General features: G+C 39.1%; 2 protein-coding genes across 2 annotated transcripts; both read right to left on the bottom strand.

Annotated features, from left to right (window-relative positions):
- Nucleotides 1-18,436: 18,436 nt before the first annotated feature.
- On the bottom strand, nucleotides 18,437-19,380 carry LOC141607637 (uncharacterized). Its single transcript, XM_074426987.1, has 2 exons — nucleotides 19,111-19,380; nucleotides 18,437-18,754 (listed from the first exon to the last, which is right to left on the bottom strand). Exons 1-2 carry the CDS (start codon nucleotides 19,378-19,380, stop codon nucleotides 18,437-18,439), a joined length of 588 nt encoding a protein of 195 aa, XP_074283088.1.
- Nucleotides 19,381-19,560: 180 nt separating this feature from the next.
- On the bottom strand, nucleotides 19,561-22,157 carry LOC141607636 (protein FAR1-RELATED SEQUENCE 5-like). The gene is made up of 3 exons (XM_074426986.1): nucleotides 22,121-22,157; nucleotides 20,111-21,195; nucleotides 19,561-19,884 (listed from the first exon to the last, which is right to left on the bottom strand). The coding sequence occupies exons 1-3, from the start codon at nucleotides 22,155-22,157 to the stop codon at nucleotides 19,561-19,563; spliced, it is 1,446 nt and encodes a 481-aa protein (XP_074283087.1).
- Nucleotides 22,158-23,037: the final 880 nt, after the last annotated feature.

Below are 23,037 nucleotides of genomic sequence, written 5' to 3'. Positions count from 1 at the left end.
CGGAGCCGCCAAATCCAACCCTAAACCCTTTTTCCTTAAACAAAGGTTGTTCGTAGTACAACACTATTACAGTAAAACCAAAACTAAACCCTAGGGAAGGACGGGTGATACCCTGTCGTGGACGGGATTTAAATTTGGGGAAAACGCTCCTAAAACGGGACGGAAAAGGGTTTAGGGTTGGATTAGGCGGCACCGCTTCGCGGAGCTGCCTAATCCAACCCTAAACCCTTTTCCTTGAAAAATCGTGGTGAAAAAAAACTAAAACTAAAGCCTAGGTAAGGACGGATGATACTCTGTCGTGGACGGGATTTAAATTTGGCGAAAAACGCTCCTAAAACAGGACGGAAAAGGGTTTAGGGTTGGATTTGGCGGCTCCGCAAAGCGGTTGTTCGTAGTACAACACTATTACAGTAAAACCAAAACTAAACCCTAGGGAAGGACGGGTGATACCCTGTCGTGGATGGGATTTAAATTTAGGGAAAAACGATCCTAAAACGGGACGGAAAAGGGTTTAGGGTTGAATTAGGCGACACTGCTTCGCGGAGCCGCCTAATCCAACCCTAAACCCTTTTACTTAAAAAATTGTGGTGCAAAAAAACCAAAACTAAACCCTAGGGAAGGACGGGTGATACCCTGTCGTGGACGGGATTTAAATTTGGGGAAAAATGCTCCTAAAACGTACGACATGATTTAAATTTGGGGAAGAACGCTCCTGAAACAGGACGGAAAAGGGTTTAGGGTTGGATTAGGCGACACTGCTTCGCGGAGCCGCCTAATCCAATCCTAAACCCTTTTCCTTAAAAAATAGTGGTGCAAAAAAACCAAAACTAAACCCTAGGGAAGGACGGAGTGATACCCTGTCGTGGACGGGATTTAAATTTGGGGAAAAACGCTCCAAAAACGGGACGGAAAAGGGTTTTGGGTTGGATTAGGCGACACCGCTTCGCGGAGCCGCCTAATCCAACCCTAAACCATTTTCCTTAAAAAATCGTCTTTGCAAAAAACCAAAACTAAACCCTAGGGAAGGACGGGTGATACCCTGTCATGGATGGGATTTAAATTTAGGGAAAAACGATCCTAAAACGGGACGGAAAAGGGTAAGCGGAGCCGCCTAATCCAACCCTAAACCATTTTCCTTAAAAAATTGTGGTGCAAAAAAACCAAAACTAAACCCTATGGAAGGACGGGTGATACCCTGTCGTGGACGTTATTTAAATTTGGGGAAAAACGCTCCTAAAACGTACAACAGGATTTAAATTTGGGGGAAAACGCTCCTAAAACGGGACGGAAAAGGGTTTAGGGTTGGATTAGGCGGCACCGCTTCGCGGAGCCGCCTAATCCAACCCTAAACCCTTTTCCTTAAAAAAACGTGGTGCAAAAAAACCAAAACTAAACCCTAGGGAAGGACGGGTGATACCCTGTCGTGGACGGGATTTAAATTTGGGGAAAAACGCTCCTAAAACGGGACGGAAAAGGGTTTAGGGTTGGATTAGGCAGAACCGCTTCGTGGAGCCGCCTAATCCAACCCTAAACCCTTTTCCTTAAACAAAGGTTGTTCGTAGTACAACACTATTACAGTAAAACCAAAACTAAACCCTAGGGAAGGACGGGTGATACCCTGTCATGTCCGGGATTTAAATTTGGGGAAAAACTCTCCTAAAACGAGACGGAAAAGGGTTTAGGGTTGGATTAGGCGGCACCGCTTCGCGGAGCAGCCTAATCCAACCCTAAAACCTTTTCCTTAAAAAATCGTGGTGCAAAAAAACAAAAACTAAACCCTAGGGAAGGACGGGTGATACCCTATCGTGGACGGGATTTAAATTTGGGGAAAACGCTCCTAAAACGTACGGCAGGATTTAAATATGGGGAAAAACGCTCCTAAAACAGGACGGAAAAGGGTTTAGGGTTGGATTAGGCGGCACCATTTCGCGGAGCCGCCTAATCCAAACCTAAACCCTTTTCCTTAAAAAATCATGGTGCAAAAAAACCAAAACTAAACCTTAGGGAAGGACGGGTGATACCCTGTCGTGGACGGGATTTAAATTTGGGGAAAAACGCTCCTAAAATGGGATGGAAAAGGGTTTAGGGTTGGATTAGGCGGCACCGCTTCGCGGAGCTGCCTAATCCAACCCTAAACCCTTTTCCTTAACAAATCTTGGTGCAAAAAAACCAAAACTAAACCCTAGGGAAGGACGAATGATACCCTGTCATGGACGGGATTTAAATTTGGGGAAAAACACTCCTAAAACAGGACGGAAAAGGGTATAGGGTATCACCCGTCCTTCCCTAGGGTTTAGTTTTAGTTTTATTGTAATAGTGTTGTACTACGAACAACCTTTGTTTAAGGGAAAGGGTTTAGGGTTGGATTAGGCGGCACCGCTTCGCGGAGCTGCCTAATCCAACCCTAAACCCTTTTCCTTAAAAAATTGTGGTGCAAAAAAACCAAAACTAAACCCTAGGTAAGGACGGATGATACCCTGTCGTGGACGGGATTTAAATTTGGGGAAAAACGCTCCTAAAACAGGACGGAAAAGGGTTTAAGGTTGGATTAGGCGGCACCGCTTCGCGGAGCCGCCAAATCCAACCCTAAACCATTTTCCTTAAACAAAGGTTATTCGTAGTACAACACTATTACAGTAAAACCAAAACTAAACCCTAGGGAAGGACGGGTGATACCCTGTCGTGGATGGGATTTAAATTTAGGGAAAAACGATCCTAAAACGGGACGGAAAAGGGTTTAGGGTTAAAAAATTGTGGTGCAAAAAAACCAAAACTAAACCCTAGGGAAGGACGGGTGATACCCTGTCGTGGACGGGATTTAAATTTGGGGAAAAACTCTCCTAAAACGAGACGGAAAAGGGTTTAGGGTTGGATTAGGCGGCACCGCTTCGCGGAGCAACCTAATCCAACCCTAAAACCTTTTCCTTAAAAAATTGTGGTGCAAAAAAATAAAAACTAAACCCTAGGTAAGGACGGGTGATACCCTATCGTGGACGGGATTTAAATTTGGGGAAAACGCTCCTAAAACGTACGGCAGGATTTAAATATGGGGAAAAACGCTCCTAAAACAGGACGGAAAAGGGTTTAGGGTTGGATTAGGCGGCACCGTTTCGCGGAGCCGCCTAATCCAACCCTAAACACTTTTCCTTAAAAAATCATGGTGCAAAAAAACCAAAACTAAACCCTAGGGAAGGACGGGTGATACCCTGTCGTGGACGGGATTTAAATTTGGGGAAAAACGCTCCTAAAACGGGATGGAAAAGGGTTTAGGGTTGGATTAGGCGGCACCGCTTCGCGGAGCTGCCTAATCCAACCCTAAACCCTTTTACTTAACAAATCTTGGTGCAAAAAAACCAAAACTAAACCCTAGGGAAGGACGGATGATACCCTGTCGTGGACGGGATTTAAATTTGGGGAAAAACGCTCCTAAAACAGGACGGAAAAGGGTTTAGGGTATCACCCGTCCTTCCCTAGGGTTTAGTTTTAGTTTTACTGTAATAGTGTTGTACTACGAACAACCTTTGTTTAAGGTAAAGGGTTTAGGGTTGGATTAGGCGGCACCGCTTCGCGGAGCTGCCTAATCCAACCCTAAACCCTTTTCCTTAAGAAATCATGGTGCAAAAAAAACAAAACTAAACCCTATGGAAGGACGGGTGATACCCTGTCGTGGACGGGATTTAAATTTGGGGAAAAACGCTCCTAAAACGGGATGGAAAAGGGTTTAGGGTTGGATTAGGCGGCACCGCTTCGCGGAGCTGCCTAATCCAACCCTAAACCCTTTTCCTTAACAAATCTTGGTGCAAAAAAACCAAAACTAAACCCTAGGGAAGGACGAATGATACCCTGTCATGGACGGGATTTAAATTTGGGGAAAAACGCTCCTAAAACAGGACGGAAAAGGGTTTAGGGTTGGATTAGGCGGCACCGCTTCGCGGAGCCGCCTAATCCAACCCTAAACCCTTTTCCTTAAAAAATTGTGGTGCAAAAAAACCAAAACTAAACCCTAGGGAAGGACGGGTGATACCCTGTCGTGGACGGGATTTAAATTTGGGGAAAAATGCTCCTAAAACGTACGACATGATTTAAATTTGGGGAAGAACGCTCCTGAAACAGGACGGAAAAGGGTTTAGGGTTGGATTAGGCGACACCGCTTCGCGGAGCCGCCTAATCCAATCCTAAACCCTTTTCCTTAAAAAATAGTGGTGCAAAAAAACCAAAACTAAACCCTAGGGAAGGACGGAGTGATACCCTGTCGTGGACGGGATTTAAATTTGGGGAAAAACGCTCCAAAAACGGGACGGAAAAGGGTTTAGGGTTGGATTAGGCGACACCGCTTCGCGGAGCCGCCTAATCCAACCCTAAACCATTTTCCTTAAAAAATCGTGCTGCAAAAAAACCAAAACTAAACCCTAGGGAAGGACGGGTGATACCCTGTCATGGATGGGATTTAAATTTAGGGAAAAACGATCCTAAAACGGGACGGAAAAGGGTAAGCGGAGCCGCCTAATCCAAGCCTAAACCATTTTCCTTAAAAAATTGTGGTGCAAAAAAACAAAACTAAACCCTATGGAAGGACGGGTGATACCCTGTCGTGGACGTTATTTAAATTTGGGGAAAAACGCTCCTAAAACGTACAACAGGATTTAAATTTGGGGGAAAACGCTCCTAAAACGGGACGGAAAAGGGTTTAGGGTTGGATTAGGCGGCACCGCTTCGCGGAGCCGCCTAATCCAACCCTAAACCCTTTTCCTTAAAAAAACGTGGTGCAAAAAAACCAAAACTAAACCCTAGGGAAGGACGGGTGATACTGTCGTGGGACGGGATTTAAATTTGGGGAAAAACGCTCCTAAACGGGACGGAAAAGGGTTTAGGGTTGGATTAGGCAGCACCGCTTCGTGGAGCCGCCTAATCCAACCCTAAACCCTTTTCCTTAAACAAAGGTTGTTCGTAGTACAACACTATTACAGTAAAACCAAAACTAAACCCTAGGGAAGGACGGGTGATACCCTGTCATGTCCGGGATTTAAATTTGGGGAAAAACTCTCCTAAAACGAGACGGAAAAGGGTTTAGGGTTGGATTAGGCGGCACCGCTTCGCGGAGCAGCCTAATCCAACCCTAAAACCTTTTCCTTAAAAAATCGTGGTGCAAAAAAACAAAAACTAAACCCTAGTGAAGGACGGGTGATACCCTATCGTGGACGGGATTTAAATTTGGGGAAAACGCTCCTAAAACGTACGGCAGGATTTAAATATGGGGAAAAACGCTCCTAAAACAGGACGGAAAAGGGTTTAGGGTTGGATTAGGCGGCACCGTTTCGCGGAGCCGCCTAATCCAACCCTAAACCCTTTTCCTTAAAAAATCATGGTGCAAAAAAAACCAAAACTAAACCCTAGGGAAGGACGGGTGATACCCTGTCGTGGAAGGGATTTAAATTTGGGGAAAAACGCTCCTAAAATGGGATGGAAAAGGGTTTAGGGTTGGATTAGGCGGCACCGCTTCGCGGAGCTGCCTAATCCAACCCTAAACCCTTTTCCTTAACAAATCTTGGTGCAAAAAAACCAAAACTAAACCCTAGGGAAGGACGAATGATACCCTGTCATGGACGGGATTTAAATTTGGGGAAAAACACTCCTAAAACAGGACGGAAAAGGGTATAGGGTATCACCCGTCCTTCCCTAGGGTTTAGTTTTAGTTTTACTGTAATAGTGTTGTACTACGAACAACCTTTGTTTAAGGGAAAGGGTTTAGGGTTGGATTAGGCGGCACCGCTTCGCGGAGCTGCCTAATCCAACCCTAAACCCTTTTCCTTAAAAAATTGTGGTGCAAAAAAACCAAAACTAAACCCTAGGTAAGGACGGATGATACCCTGTCGTGGACGGGATTTAAATTTGGGGAAAAACGCTCCTAAAACAGGACGGAAAAGGGTTTAAGGTTGGATTAGGCGGCACCGCTTCGCGGAGCCGCCAAATCCAACCCTAAACCATTTTCCTTAAACAAAGGTTATTCGTAGTACAACACTATTACAGTAAAACCAAAACTAAACCCTAGGGAAGGACGGGTGATACCCTGTCGTGGATGGAATTTAAATTTAGGGAAAAACGATCCTAAAACGGGACGGAAAAGGGTTTAGGGTTAAAAAATTGTGGTGCAAAAAAACCAAAACTAAACCCTAGGGAAGAACGGGTGATACCCTGTCGTGGACGGGATTTAAATTTGGGGAAAAACTCTCCTAAAACGAGACGGAAAAGGGTTTAGGGTTGGATTAGGCGGCACCGCTTCGCGGAGCAACCTAATCCAACCCTAAAACCTTTTCCTTAAAAAATCGTGGTGCAACAAAATAAAAACTAAACCCTAGGGAAGGACGGGTGATACCCTATCGTGGACGGGATTTAAATTTGGGGAAAACGCTCCTAAAACGTACGGCAGGATTTAAATATGGGGAAAAACGCTCCTAAAACAGGACGGAAAAGGGTTTAGGGTTGGATTAGGCGGCACCGTTTCGCGGAGCCGCCTAATCCAACCCTAAACACTTTTCCTTAAAAAATCATGGTGCAAAAAAACCAAAACTAAACCCTAGGGAAGGACGGGTGATACCCTGTCGTGGACGGGATTTAAATTTGGGGAAAAACGCTCCTAAAACGGGATGGAAAAGGGTTTAGGGTTGGATTAGGCGGCACCGCTTCGCGGAGCTGCCTAATCCAACCCTAAACCCTTTTCCTTAACAAATCTTGGTGCAAAAAAACCAAAACTAAACCCTAGGGAAGGACGGATGATACCCTGTCGTGGACGGGATTTAAATTTGGGGAAAAACGCTCCTAAAACAGGACGGAAAAGGGTTTAGGGTATCACCCGTCCTTCCCTAGGGTTTAGTTTTAGTTTTACTGTAATAGTGTTGTACTACGAACAACCTTTGTTTAAGGTAAAGGGTTTAGGGTTGGATTAGGCGGCACCGCTTCGCGGAGCTGCCTAATCCAACCCTAAACCCTTTTCCTTAAACAATCGTGGTGAAAAAAACCAAAACTAAACCCTAGGTAAGGACGGATGATACCCTGTCGTGGACGGGATTTAAATTTGGGGAAAAACGCTCCTAAAACGGGACGGAAAAGGGTTTAGGGTTGGATTAGGCGGCCCGCTACCGCGGAGCCGCCTAATCCAACCCTAAACCATTTTCCTTAAACAAAGGTTATTCGTAGTACAACACTATTACAGTAAAACCAAAACTAAACCCTAGGGAAGGACGGGTGATACCCTGTCGTGGATGGGTTTTAAATTTAGGGAAAAACGATCCTAAAACGGGACGGAAAAGGGTTTAGGGTTAAAACATTGTGGTGCAAAAAAACCAAAACTAAACCCTAGGGAAGGACGGGTGATACCCTGTCGTGGACGGGATTTAAATTTGGGGAAAAACTCTCCTAAAACGAGACGGAAAAGGGTTTAGGGTTGGATTAGGCGGCACCGCTTCGCGGAGCAACCTAATCCAACGCTAAAACCTTTTCCTTAAAAAATCGTGGTGCAAAAAAACAAAAACTAAACCCTAGGGAAGGACGGGTGATACCCTATCGTGGACGGGATTTAAATTTGGGGAAAACGCTCCTAAAACGTACGGCGGCAGATTTAAATATGGGGAAAACGCTCCTAAAAACGGGACGGAAAAGGGTTTAGGGTTGGATTAGGTGGCACCGTTTGTGAGCCGCCTAATCCAACCCTAAACACTTTTCCTTAAAAAATCATGGTGCAAAAAAACCAAAACTAAACCCTAGGGAAGGACGGGTGATACCCTGTCGTGGACGGGATTTAAATTTGGGGAAAAACGCTCCTAAAACGGGATGGAAAAGGGTTTAGGGTTGGATTAGGCGGCACCGCTTCGCGGAGCTGCCTAATCCAACCCTAAACCTTTTTCCTTAACAAATCTTGGTGCAAAAAAACCAAAACTAAACCCTAGGGAAGGACGGATGATACCCTGTCGTGGGACGGGATTTAAATTTGGGGAAAAACGCTCCTAAAACAGGACGGAAAAGGGTTTAGGGTATCACCCGTCCTTCCCTAGGGTTTAGTTTTAGTTTTACTGTAATAGTGTTGTACTACGAACAACCTTTGTTTAAGGTAAAGGGTTTAGGGTTGGATTAGGCGGCACCGCTTCGCGGAGCTGCCTAATCCAACCCTAAACCCTTTTCCTTAAACAATCGTGGTGAAAAAAACCAAAACTAAACCCTAGGTAAGGACGGATGATACCCTGTCGTGGACGGGATTTAAATTTGGGGAAAAACGCTCCTAAAATAGGACGGAAAAGGGTTTAGGGTTGGATTAGGCGGCACCGCTTCGCGGAGCCGCCAAATCCAACCCTAAACCATTTTCCTTAAACAAAGGTTATTCGTAGTACAACACTATTACAGTAAAACCAAAACTAAACCCTAGGGAAGGACGGATGATACCCTGTCGTGGATGGGATTTAAATTTAGGGAAAAACGATCCTAAAACGGGACGGAAAAGGGTTTAGGGTTAAAAAATTGTGGTGCAAAAAAACCAAAACTAAACCCTAGGGAAGGACGGGTGATACCCTGTCGTGGACGGGATTTAAATTTGGGGAAAAACGCTCCTAAAACGTACGACAGGATTTAAATTTGGGGAAAACGCTCCTAAAACAGGACGGAAAAGGGTTTAGGGTTGGATTAGGCGGCACCGCTTCGCGGAGCCGCCTAATCCAACCTAAACCCTTTTCCTTAAAAAATCGTTGTGCAAAAAAACAAAAACTAAACCCTAGGGAAGGACGGGGTGATACCCTGTCGTGGACGGGATTTAAATTTGGGGAAAAACGCTCCTAAAACAGGACGGAAAAGGGTTTAGGGTTGGATTAGGCGGCACCGCTTCGCGGAGCCGCCTAATCCAACCCTAAACCATTTTCCTTAAAAAATCGTGGTGCAAAAAAACCAAAACTAAACCCTAGGGAAGGACGGGTGATACCCTGTCGTGGACGGGATTTTAATTTGGGGAAAAACGTTCCTAAAACGGGACGGAAAAGGGTTTAGGGTTGGATTAGGCGACACCGCTTCACGGAGACGCCTAATCCAACCCTAAACCCTTTTCCTTAAAGAAAGGTTGTTCTGAAGGAAATGTAGATTCATATACATACTAACATACTCATATATGTCATAATTAATGCGGATTTTATGCATGCAAACAATAATAAAATAGAGGAGAAATCATGTCCTTACATTGGTGATTTTCGGTTATTAGGGCACAAAAGAGATCACCTTTCTCTTTTGATCTTGAGCTTTCCCTTATGGATGAACAAGATCTAAGTATAAGATCTCTCCCTAAGCTTTATACCCAAGGCTCCTCTTAATTTTAATTAATATTACAAATACTAGTATAATATTAATCAAGTAGAAAATTGAACCAAAATATTTTTAACACTTTGAATATTTCGGTTTTAGAGAGAAAGAGAGGAGGATTTTTATTCTCTCTAAAATTGTATTTTGGATGATGGATGGAAATGAATGAATAATACACTACACTTAGTATATTATTAGGTAAAATTATAGAAAAACAATGATGGTTTTTCTTCCCCAAAACCGTGTAAGAGGGGAGCTTTAGGGGAGCCAATGCATGGAAAAATTGTTCTTCACAATGAACAATAGGCTTGCATGGCTAGTGACTAGTGCAATCATCATGCCTTCCACTAATTACAATCAACATATAATTAGCTCAACAACCCTCTAATTTTCGGCCCACTTAATAATATGGATTCCATATTATTTTTGTCAATTGTCAATATGTCACATGTCATATGTGACATAAATTTGTTATGTATTTTTAACATATTAAAAATCAACGTATTATCAAAAATACGTCACATACAAAAATCGACTTAGTAATTTTATAACTACTTGTGCCAAAATATTTTACCATTTATAAATTACAACTGATTGTATTTATAACAATTCATTCAATTCAATTGTTACATTAAACAATTATTTCATCCGAGTAATGATACAATTCAATTACTCAGACCGTATCTTATTTAATCACATTTCAATATGATACGTAAATTTTACTTCCAAAATCGTCCGTCAATTTTCAAGTAATTTAATTAACTCGCAACATTATACGATTAATTAAATAATCAATTAAGAGTATTGCCCTTTAGGTATGACCTAGGGGGTCAACTGATCACCACCGTCACACGACAGTAATGTCAAACTCTAGTCAGCCAATCATTACCGATATATGTTGACCAGTTGTGAGAACAAAATTACTTCCCAATTGTATTCTATATAATGAGATTTAAACATGTGATCATCATGATCAACAGTCGTGATCGCATTATTGTCGGAGGACACATATTCCAACAATCTCCCACTTGTCCTCGACAAGTGTGCGTCACCAATTCTCTTGTCCTATTACTATCTCCCACTCAATGCAAGGTGTCTTTCAAGTCGTACTTGCAAGTGATCATACCGAGAGTGGTTTCCTCGATCTGGAGAATAACTGATTGACCGGATTTATCCACTCTGGATGCCATCCGAGCATGGCCACGCATTTCCAGTTCATTACTCCTCGAGTGGCCCTGAGATATTGTTATAACCCTGACTAGGGGTGGACAATTCCTATCGCACTCATTCCCTTCGACTAGCCACAGCCATCATAACCCAAAATATGCCCATTTGACCCCATTTACGAAGGTCGTAGTAACACAAATCAAAGTTAATCTGAAACTGTGCCATCTTAGGCAAATAGTCTTTAGTCAAAAGAATCGACTCATTCGAATACTATAGTAGCTCTCGCCACGACCAGGCTATATAAATTTGCCAGAACTCTATAAGCGGTCATTAGGCCCGACAAAATGTTCCTAACAGTCTGCCTATGTGATCGACTAGTCATCTCACATGACTCTATGGCACTTGAACTTGCCATCAATCGCATCACACTCTAGTCACTTCGAGACGTCACCTCATATAAGTAACTATGGGCAAAAACAATGTTAATCCATGTTCACTTTAACGGGGTTCAATTGTCTCTACAACCCGTTTGGATATAACAATGTACAAGGTGAGTTAATAATAACTCAAACGACAAATGTCGACATCACACTCGGGTAGTCAATATCACATTACAACCTTGTGATGTATATCGTCAGTGTAAACACTTATTGATTGCAATAGAAGTTTAACATCTCATGTGTCCATGTGTTCAAACTTCTTGCACTTGCAATTTCCTTCACATTCATGTTCTCTCTCATAGCATGAATCTCACCAAGTACACATCAAGGTTCCCGACCTTGGTTTCGGTTCTTTAACTTGAAAGAACTTTCTTATTGATTATCTCATAACGAACGAATTTGTTATGAATGATATAACTTGTACTGATCAAGTACTCCATCCACACACAATGTACTAGGTATATGTTTTGTAGAATCTTGTAACAATTGACAAGATTATTTAGCTTAGCACTTCTCACAAGTCCTAGCTTAGCTAGGAAAGATTGATTTTTGAATAACCTCTTATTCAACTAAGCATCTTTCCAAAACTTCTCATTTCTCTTTCTAGGCTTAAAAGAATTGGGATTCTCATAAATCCTCATATGTGCTCGGATTTTCTATAATATGTGCAACCTCTTGACACACAATAGAACATTCCGTCAAACACTGAAATCGCTCATCGGATTCTACTTGAGAATGCATGACGTTTCTATTATGGCTCACCAATCAATCATCATGCTCTTATGCATATGATTTATAATTGGACATGTACATGATTATTTTAATGGCGGAAACATTAGTTACTAATAATCATGAGATCAACCGTTCATAGGTTCAATGAACGACCATGACTGCTAATGGCAATTCCATTTTCATCTACATGAATAACCTATGTGAATGTTGATACGATGTGTATCTCTTAATACTAATCCAACATCCCTTGATATAATTGGATTCATCATTGTCCATTTTCATCCAGAATTGAAAACTCAATTGCTTCTTTATGAAAGAAGGTATTAGCTCGTCATTCTTTAATGAGTGATGAGTCGTAAAAATTCAAAAGATGATAACTCCCACTAAATTCCATGTCTTCACATGAGAATTTCCTAACTCCCACTCAATTCTACATATTTCGAAATTGACTTCTCAATCGGAACTTATAAAGAATTGCATTTGCCAAGTTACTTAGATAGAACCATATATGTTCCCATCATATCCCTTCAAAATACCTATTTTGAAGTGGTCTTATCTTAACCTTACGGAAAGAGATTTTAAATCTCCAACACACTCATGTCATAATGATGTGTACCAATGTCATTATTCAAGTATAAACAATATCTAGAATGCGTCCTTCGCAAATACCCTTTTGGAAGGAGATTTAACCATTTCATAGGGAGGTTAAGCAATGACATTTGTATGGTTTAACTTTGAGCAATTGAGGATATCGGTATATCAAATCTTGTAACCTCTAGTCATAAATGTCGCTTATTACTAGGATGTTACTTTAATTCATTTAGGCTCTTAAGTAAATCTCAAGGTTGAAACTATTGGTCAAATGTTTCATAAACTTAGTCAAAAGCTTGTTAAGACTTTACATTAGTCATTTTTCTTCCAAAACTTTCTTTTGGTCTCCTCGTGTAGTTATCTTGAAAATATACTCTTATGATTATTACACTTGGTCTCTTTAGTCATATAGAACTAACTTGAGACCATAGATCTTATCTATTCGGCATACTATGTAAATAGATATACCTTTATTCAAATCATTCTCTCTTGCGTAGATCTTCATATACACAAAAACACAATATGATCTTTGTCTTGTGTGTTGTGTCATCATTTTTCTCCCACTCTATCTTTAGAATAAATACACTAAACATTCAAAGATAGCATATGAGACACAAATTAATGATGTTGAATTATAAGGAGAACTACCTCATAGGTAGACTAATTGTTATTGAATTCATATGTGTACTTGGTGATTGATATTCCTTCAAGAGAGTTCATAGACTCAAAATCGCTTTATAAATGATCATACACAAGCCTTAAGCATGTGGACATATAATGAAACCCGTCATTATAATTGTCTATTAGATCATCTTAAATGAATAATCTTATGTTTCAAAACGCAAGCATTTAAAGATGAAATTTTAGAACATAAAGGATAAATGATAAAACGGGTGACTTGGGTTGCAAACCAAGTCACCATCATCCAAAATACAACTCATTATCCAAAATACTTTTCCATGTCGAACACGGAAACTTAAAGTTCTAAAATCCAAAACATTACTTAAAATAAGACAATGAAAAACAAAGCTCCATAAAAGCTATCCTTAGCTTCTCCATGGTTTCTTATGCTTGCTTTTCTTTTCCTTTGTCTTTGCTTGGTGGAGGCCCTATTTACAATAAAAAGGGAGATACATTATCACAACTTTGCATCATAATACCATAGTTGAATTAGAAACATAAAAGAAGGTTAGTCATTTACCTCTTTGGAGTGATCTTTCCACTTTGATATCACCAAGGTATTTGGAACAATTTCTTTTCCAATGTCCCATGCCATTACAATAATGGCATTTATCAAGAGGACCCTTCTTGACTTTGGATGTGCTAGCTTCACAAGACTTAGCTTTGGTGAATGTGGGAGCTTTCTTTTTACCCTTCCTTCCACTCTTCTTGAATTTCCCCTTACTCTTAGTGCTTATATTAAGCACATCCTTGGGAGGGTTCACATTTAACCCCATGTCCCTCTCGGCTTGCACAAGTAACTTGTGCAACTCCTCAAGAGACACATCCTTGTCTTGCATGTTGAAATTCACCCGGAATTGCACATATGCCTTGACTTTGGACAAGGAGTGTAGAATCCTATCTACGATGAGTTCTTTAGGGATTTCAACCTTTTGAATTTTCAAGGTCTCGACAAGCTCCATGAGTTTGAGCACATGAGGGCTAACCTTTTGGCCCTCTTTGAAGTCGAGATCAAAGAATGCCGCGGCCGCCTCATATTGGACGATCCGCGGAGTTTGTGAAAACATGGTCACAAGTTTGGAGTAAATCTCATTAGCATTGCCCATTTTAAAGGCTCTCCTTTGGAGGTCCGCCTCCATCGCAAATATTAAGACATTTTTCATTGCGGCGGACTCCTTTTGGTAAGTCTCATAGGCTTCCCTAGTGGCCGCGGTGGACCTAGTGGAGGGTTCGGGTGGAGAGGCCTCGGTAAGGTAACGAAGCTTGTCGTCACCTTCGGCGGCTAATTTGAGTTGGGCATCCCATTCGGAGAAATTTGACCCATTCTTTTCAAGTTTACATCGATCCATAAAGGATCGGAGCCAAGACGAACTAGCGAGTGGTGTAGCATTAGGAGTTGGTGTTGATGTTGCCATTTGTTATGAAAAAGAAGTGGTCTACAAAACAAAATATAAGGAGTAAAACAATTGTCGTTTTAATAATACTCGTAAAAATGTATGATTTAAACAAGTTTTGTGCATTTTTCTAGTGACCTCTACCCAACTAGATAAATGATTCCAAGACCCAAATTCATATCAATTTGGGCACGGTGTGGCCGATGAAACCCTCATCAATATAACTCGGTGGATTAACGTTTTAATCGATTCTACTTTTAGAACTCTTGGTCGATAATATTACATTAACATTTATCTATAGCCCAAAACACATTCAACAAGGGGACGGTGTGGCCGATAAAACCCTTATCGAAAAACTTTTGTTGAGTTCAATCCAAATTTCGAATAAATGTGTCCATGATCCAAACCCACATTAACTTGGGCACGGTGTGGCCGATGAAACCCTCATCAACATGAATTCGGTGGATAGACATTTATCACCCACTTCCCCTACGTAACAAGGTTTGTACCCCGGTGTGGCCGAGTGCACTCCCTCACGAAATAGGTTTTCATGGTTTCTACTCTTTGGTAAGGCTATGTCTCAATTAATTGTTTTAGCGAGAGGTCATGTCAAATTATTATCTATCACGTTTTAAGTGAACTAAAGCGGTGAACTACGATAATTATATTTGACACGGTCGAAAAACTCGATAAAATAACAATGCATGTTTAGTTATGGCGATTTAGCGATGCATGTGACATAAAATAAAATGCAAACATAAAGATAAATAAATCCTAGTATGGCCTTCCTAAAATAGAAAAACTATTTAACTATTACATATTCGGAAACCAACTCCATTGGTCCCTTGAACTTCGGTTGTGGCACGCATCTCGAGGTAACACCGTCTTTATGTATCGCCATTCTTGAAGAAATCCGTCTTTGGGAACTCCGGAATGAATAAAATTACATAATAAATTACATAATTTCCTATTATACATTTGTAACTAAAATAAAATAAATCTATTAAATTACAAAACGGTGATACGAGATCACAATAAAAATTACAACCGAATCGATATTCCCATACATTTCGGGAAATACCAATTAAAATCTAAGGCCATACTAAGTAAAATTACATAATTCAAAAATTACATAAATTAAAAATATGACAATCATAAAGGAAATGCAGCATTATAATATGTATGAACATGCTCAATTTTATGCTAAATCGCCTTTTAATTAGCCAATATCGTATATTACTCGGTTTTTACGGATTTGCGTGATTTCAACATTTTATAATCACAAAAATACATAAACTCATATTTATGCATAAGTTAATTACCCTAACCTCTTAGGACTCAAAATATAGTCTTCACTAATAATTTGACCATAATTAACCTTTATTTACAAATTTGTTCATAAATGGACCAAAATTACAAAAATAAGCTATTAAACTTCAAATAAATCACAAAATTTCAAATAAATTCAAAATTTGAAATTTAAATTCATGAACATTCTGGAAAAATTCCATGACACTCATAATGTTCAAAATCTTAGGTTAAAAATTTCGAAATTTTTACCGGAAAAACAATGTTGCGGTTTATCGATTTTTAATAAAATAATCATAAAAACATGGAAAAATTATTTTCATTAACTTTTCAATTTTAGATCTGAAAAATATAATAAAATGCAACATTAGACGTTTTTCCTAAGTCATAGATTATGTTTTTATTAATTTTCCACTAAAAATGTCACTATTTATGCTATTTTTCTTCAAAAATTCATAAATCATGCAAAAAGACTTCTTTATAGCCAATTATTTTACACACATCTTGTAAAATTGCATGTGACAACATATTAATTTTCTATGACCAGATTCGAAATTTATCTCATATTAACCTATTTTTTACTTAAATCCGAATTTAATAATGAAAAATTCATTTTTCGAGCATAACAAGTCCAAATATTATGAAAATTTACAGGTTATCTCAAAATAATATATGTGACAACATATCCAAAAATCAACTTAAAATTCGAAGTATAGCTATTTTTAGACCAAAAATGACATTTTTACTCATAAAATCACATTTAAATGCCATTATTGTAAATTATGAACAATAAAAATCCGAAAAATTAACCAAAATATCCTAAAACATTTTAGGACCAGAAATATTAACATGCATGGATTAATTTCGTGATATCTCATAATAACACAAATTTTATAAGTTTTATTTGTTATTCTTATAACTTGGAAAAACTTTTAACCAATTTGCATGCAAACAACCGTGGCTCTTGATACCGATTGAAGGAAATGTAGATTCATATACATACTAACATACTCATATATGTCATAATTAATGCGGATTTTATGCATGCAAACAATAATAAAATAGAGGAGAAATCATGTCCTTACATTGGTGATTTTCGGTTATTAGGGCACAAAAGAGATCACCTTTCTCTTTTGATCTTGAGCTTTCCCTTATGGATGAACAAGATCTAAGTATAAGATCTCTCCCTAAGCTTTATACCCAAGGCTCCTCTTAAGTTTAATTAATATTACAAATACTAGTATAATATTAATCAAGTAGAAAATTGAACCAAAATATTTTTAACACTTTGAATATTTCGGTTTTAGAGAGAAAGAGAGGAGGATTTTTATTCTCTCTAAAATTGTATTTTGGATGATGGATGGAAATGAATGAATAATACACTACACTTAGTATATTATTAGGTAAAATTATAGAAAAACAATGATGGTTTTTCTTCCCCAAAACCGTGTAAGAGGGGAGCTTTAGGGGAGCCAATGCATGGAAAAATTGTTCTTCACAATGAACAATAGGCTTGCATGGCTAGTGACTAGTGCAATCATCATGCCTTCCACTAATTACAATCAACATATAATTAGCTCAACAACCCTCTAATTTTCGGCCCACTTAATAATATGGATTCCATATTATTTTTGTCAATTGTCAATATGTCACATGTCATATGTGACATAAATTTGTTATGTATTTTTAACATATTAAAAATCAACGTATTATCAAAAATACGTCACATACAAAAATCGACTTAGTAATTTTATAACTACTTGTGCCAAAATATTTTACCATTTATAAATTACAACTGATTGTATTTATAACAATTCATTCAATTCAATTGTTACATTAAACAATTATTTCATCCGAGTAATGATACAATTCAATTACTCAGACCGTATCTTATTTAATCACATTTCAATATGATACGTAAATTTTACTTCCAAAATCGTCCGTCAATTTTCAAGTAATTTAATTAACTCGCAACATTATACGATTAATTAAATAATCAATTAAGAGTATTGCCCTTTAGGTATGACCTAGGGGTCAATCGATCACCGTCGTCACACGACAAGTAATGTCAAACTCTAGTCACCCAATCATTACCGATATATGTTGACCGTTGTGATAACAAAATTACTTCCCAATTGTATTCTATATAATGAGATTTAAACATGTGATCATCATGATCAACAGTCGTGATCGCATTATTGTCGGAGGACACATATTCCAACATGTTCGTAGTACAACACTGTTACAATAAAACCAAAACTAAACCCTAAACCCGTTTCTTAAAAAATCGTGGTGCAAAAAAACCAAAACTAAACCCTAGGGAAAGACGAGTGATACCCTGTCGTGGATGGGATTTAAAGTTGGGGAAAAACTCTCCTAAAACGAGACGGAAAAGGGTTTAGGGTTGGATTAGGCGACACCGCGAAATCCTTAAACAAAGGGCATATTTACAAAACAAATCGTATAACACTGTTACTGTAAAACTTAGGAAATATTCTCCTAAAACGGGACGGAAAATGGTCCTAAAACAATATTTATTGTTGTATAAAATGTTGTAAGTGCTGTATAAAATGTTAACTATGATGTAGGAAAATCGAATGACTTTTTCTTTGTGACATGTTATTGTCACAAAGAACACACAATTCTACTTTTTATTTTTCTTTGTGACATATTATTGTCACAAAGAACACAAAATCCTACTAATTATTGATAAGGTCACAATGTTTCTTTGTAACATCATAACAATATCAAACTTTTTTCTTTTTACCGCTTTCAAAGTGACTTCATCGACTATGCGAAGAGGGCATGTTCTCTGTCGTGGGTAACTCTTTCTTTGCAGTATCCACATAGCCTCTTTGGCTTGGCTGCTTTTTCAATGGCCTGTTGTTTAGCTGACTTCAATCTTTTTCCGTTGCCCTTGTTGCGTGCTTGTTCCGGAGGGTGTATAGTGACTTCAGACGACGAGCTGCAGCCCAACAGAATCTCCATCTTTTGGTCTTTTGTAAGCGGTTCAATACATAACTTCTGCCGGAACTCAACTAGGAGGGATGCTAACTCTTCCGTGTGTTCAGCAGGTAAAGTTTTGAGAACACCAACTATCTGACGGAACTATGACCATACGTTGCACAAATGACTGTTATAAGACGTAGCCATATATGAATCCTCAATGACATTCCCATTCGAATCAAGCCTGTAAGTAAAACAGCAGGTTACTGTTTATCATGGTGACAATCTTACTACAAGAAATTATGGTTACAATGTTACTGTAAAACAATTACTGTAACAAGTCAAAACTGTCACTGTAATAATGTTTTCGAATCAAACCTGTTCGTTGCGTGTGTGTTATTTAGCCAACGATCTACAATGTACTTGCTTGGTATTCGCCCAATTCTTTTGCCCTTGTACACCCACACAATATGCCTGCAGAGTAATCTAATTCTTTCGAACAGTTTACACTCGCATACTGCATCTGTGCTTCTAAGGTCAAACCTCACCTTGAAAATTATGTCTGTCTCAGCATCGATTAAATGAATTATGCGCACATGCTCCTCCTTCTCAAAGTCATCAACACCACATGAATCGGCAGCCATTACTTCTTCTTGAAACACCTTGAACACAGCATGTGTGTATACAATAGCGCCATGCTTTTCTATACTTAATTCTATCTTAAGCTCAGGGAATGAGTGGCCGCTGTTATAATCATCGCACCTTCGTGTATAGCGCTGCTGGTCCATAGCAGTTTGGAACTTGGTTTTAATGCAACAAGGATTCGGCAACAAATTATTTATGTAATAATGAAACAATGGTACTGTAACATACACTGTTCCCGGGTACTGTAAGGAATGAAAAAGAGTTGTTTACCTCATCCAAAATTCGACCAGTGTACCAAAGTGATTCTCATAGCGCTTGAAAAACTAATTTGTACTTTCTGATCGCTGTGTTGTTCTTAATATGCAGCCCCAGGCAAGGTCACGATGGTAGGTAGGAATCCAATGGTGTCTGTCGTCAAACATTGTAGTCAACCAATCATTATCTTCCAGCTGGAAATCTGAAATGACCTTCTGCCACTTCTCTTTGAACTCCGACGGCTCCATATCAGGGTCCCAAACAATAGCGTTGAAGCGAGCAAAGAAGTCCGTGTCTCTACAGAGTGCTGAACCAACTTTGTCTGTGATCTTTTGTGTAATATGCCACATACAATAACGATGCCTAGCTGTCTTGAAAACAGAAGGGAAAGCCTGTTGTATGCCAGTCATAATGAAACAGCAAGTCAAAACGTGATATTGACCAGTGATAGGGAAAGAGCAAGTGAGTAAATTATATGTTAGTAATTTAGTTACAGTAACATTGTTATTGAATAACCTTGTAAAAGAGGAAGAGATGGAACAGTGGTAGTTGGAGTCAGAAAGTTGTGGTACAAAAAATTTAAGTAAGTTTGTTACAGTAACATTGTCACACTATTACCTTCTTTATGCCAGGGCATTGATCCATGATCATGAACTGCGGCTCTTTTTGTAACATGGCAGTCAAGAAATGCTGAAAGGTCCATTGGAAGGAGATGTCATCCTCGTGTAACAGGAGACAACCGGCAAACAACACCGACTTTCTGTGGTGATTAACACCTGTGAATGGTGTAAAAACCATATCATACTTGTTGGTTCCGTAAGTAGGGTCGAAGCTCACAGTATCCCCAAACAATGAGTAGTTTCTAATACATGTAGCATCAGCCCAAAAGAACTTTGTTAGACGGTTTTGCGGATCAACATCATAGGCGAAGTAGAACTGGGGTTGGGTCGCTTTGAGTTTCTCGAGTCGATCGATGAAAAGGTCAGCATCTCTTAACCCAATGTAGTACTTGATATCTCTTTGAAAGTTCTTAAAATCTATCAAAGTAGCACCGATATTTTCATACCCATTGACAAGTTCCTTAACCTGTCCAAAGGTCAATCCAGCGCCAATATTCAAGTTGGAGTTGTCCAAGATAAGCGTCTTCTGGAACATATCAAGGGATCGTGAAATCTTATCGAGATCTCTGTTACAGACAGAGGTGAGACGATGATTGTGGACTTTAGAAAACTCGTCAATCATAGCTGGGCCATCAAGGCCATGTAGAAGGGCAAATCTGACGTACGCTCGGCATCCAATTCTTGTGATTTTAACTCGCCGTGTAACTGTACTAGCTGTGGATGAACCATCACCCATATTCTCATCATCCTTGGTTCTGGGACGCTGTTTCGGTTTAGATTCCCTGAACCCTTTACGGTTGCAGACTACGAATTTTTGGTGTGCAACACCACCTCGTAGTGTGTTCGTACTGTGCTTCCGAGGGGTAAATCCACATGCCCGAGCATAAACCTCGTAGAACTTGATTCCAGCCTCAAGGGAGGCAAAAACTGCACCAATGTTAGGTCTAAACTTGTGCTCAACCACACGCATCAAGCGCTCACCTCCATTAGGCGTGTGAGACAAAACAAGCTGATTATTTGGTTGAGGATTGGGTTGCTCTTGGACAATTGGCCTAAAATGGGGTTGAGTGACAGTACTTGAGTCTGTAATACAAAAAGGAAAATACGAGTATTAGTGACCTGAAATACAACGGTGGTATTACAAAGAGTAACATTTTTACAGTAATACTAGTACTATGACAATGTAGTGACATAAGGATGGACGGGAGAACAGGAAATATGCGAAGAGGCTGGACTACAATTTAGAACAAGAAACTAAAGTACATTGAAGTAAATGAGAACAAGAGGACATCCGAAGTGGTACATCATATGTTATATGTGCAATGGAAAATGAATATATGTGATTGTGTTACAAGAACATTGATATTGTAACATCTTGAGCCTCGTAAGCATTGACAGAAGAACAGGAATATACAGACAGGGGAACAGGAATATACAAGACAGGAAAAGAGGTCAAATTTAATGAAATTTGACCGAATTTGAACGAGAAAATCAACAAATACAAGGATATTTGACCTAATATTTAAGACAAAAGCAACTACGAGTATAATCAAAGGAAAGGAGACCGTAAATTGAAGTAGAAGTGAACGGATTTCATTAAAATTGAAGCAAACATAAAATCGATTAACCTAAAAAACTGAAAAGCAACAGAATAAAGACAAATATAATGAAAATTGACGGAATGTGACGATAAAGCAACTGCGATTGTAAGCAGAAGTAGAGGAGAACGCAAATATAAAAATTCGATAGGAAAAACAGCAAATACAAGGATATTTCACCTAATATTTAAGAGAAAAGCAAATACGAGAATAATCAAAGGAAAGGACACCGTCAAATTGAAGTAGAAGTGAACGGATGTCATTAAAATTGAAGCAAACATAAAATCGATTAACCTAAAAAACTGAAAAGCAACGGAATAATGAAATTACAATAGCGAATGATCAGCGGCATAGAATCCAGATGAAATCGCGAAAAGGAAAACTGAAAACGAAAGGATTACGGAAATTACCTATTTGTATGTTAATGTCGGTAGAATCTGCATCCATTGTAGCAACGAGAACCTGGAAAATAGACGAATTTGATTGATTTGTGAATGAATTGATAAAAGCGAGTAAAAAACAGGAACCTAGGGTTTGTTTGCTTGATTCAGAGGATTATTTTGACTTAGAGAGAGAGATAGAGAAAGCGAGGGAAAGAGACGGAGGAGAGAGAAAGTGAAACTAAATTATGAGGGGGAGGTTTGAATTCTTAGCTTTTTATAGGTTTGTTATAATTTCTGAGATTTAATCTCAGCCGTTGATTAGGAGTAGATCTAATGGATGAGATTAAAATGCTAGACTCACCTAAGATACCTAGACTCACTTGATGCAATTTCTATATAGAGTGAGCATCCCATGAGTCTATCATCTTAGATGAGTCTGGCATATCAATAAGAACCGTTGGATCTTTTGATCCAACCGTCCTGATTATGACACGTGTCTTTATTTAAAAAAAAAAAAAGTAGGCGCGCTGATATAAAAAGAACGACACATTCATTATTCCTCATAAATTTTCACTTCCTTTTCTCTCTCTAAAACGCATGTCTCTCCCTCTAAAAACCGATTCACTTTCTTTTTCTTTGGCAGTTAATTCACTAAACCATAAATGTTTTCCGTAAATTTTATTACATCAAGCAAATTTGCACTAATCAAGTGAAGATCATCATTATATTTACTCAGAACAATCGTTTCGAAGATGACGAAGAGGTATAAAATCGCTCTATTTCATTATATTGTTTTTAAACTATTTCGCCACTGCATGTTGTTGCTGTTGCTATTATTGTTGTTATTGTTGTTGTTTTTAGTGTTGATTATACTCTTTTTTCTTCAAATCATCATCGACTTAGGGTTTCTATTTTGCTCAAAGCAGGAAATTGATTTTTCCGCG

Source organism: Silene latifolia, chromosome 10 (assembly GCF_048544455.1).
Source record: "Silene latifolia isolate original U9 population chromosome 10, ASM4854445v1, whole genome shotgun sequence".
NCBI lineage: Eukaryota > Viridiplantae > Streptophyta > Magnoliopsida > Caryophyllales > Caryophyllaceae > Silene > Silene latifolia.
Note: the sequence above shows the minus strand (reverse complement) of the source record. Positions and strands in the feature narration are given on the sequence as shown.

Bases quoted from the DNA above. Each gene is read 5' to 3' on its own strand.
- LOC141607636 (XM_074426986.1), bottom strand. From the start codon at position 22,157: ATGGATGCAGATTCTACCGACATTAACATACAAATAG. The intron at 21,196-22,120 runs GTAATTTCCGTA...TTTGTATTACAG, and splicing joins CGACATTAACATACAAATAG to ACTCAAGTACTGTCACTCAA. The intron at 19,885-20,110 runs GTAATAGTGTGA...GGCATACAACAG, and splicing joins AATGCCCTGGCATAAAGAAG to GCTTTCCCTTCTGTTTTCAA.
- LOC141607637 (XM_074426987.1), bottom strand. From the start codon at position 19,380: ATGGACCAGCAGCGCTATACACGAAGGTGCGATGATTATAACAGCGGC. The intron at 18,755-19,110 runs GTATGCGAGTGT...GTATGGTCATAG, and splicing joins ACCTTAGAAGCACAGATGCA to TTCCGTCAGATAGTTGGTGT.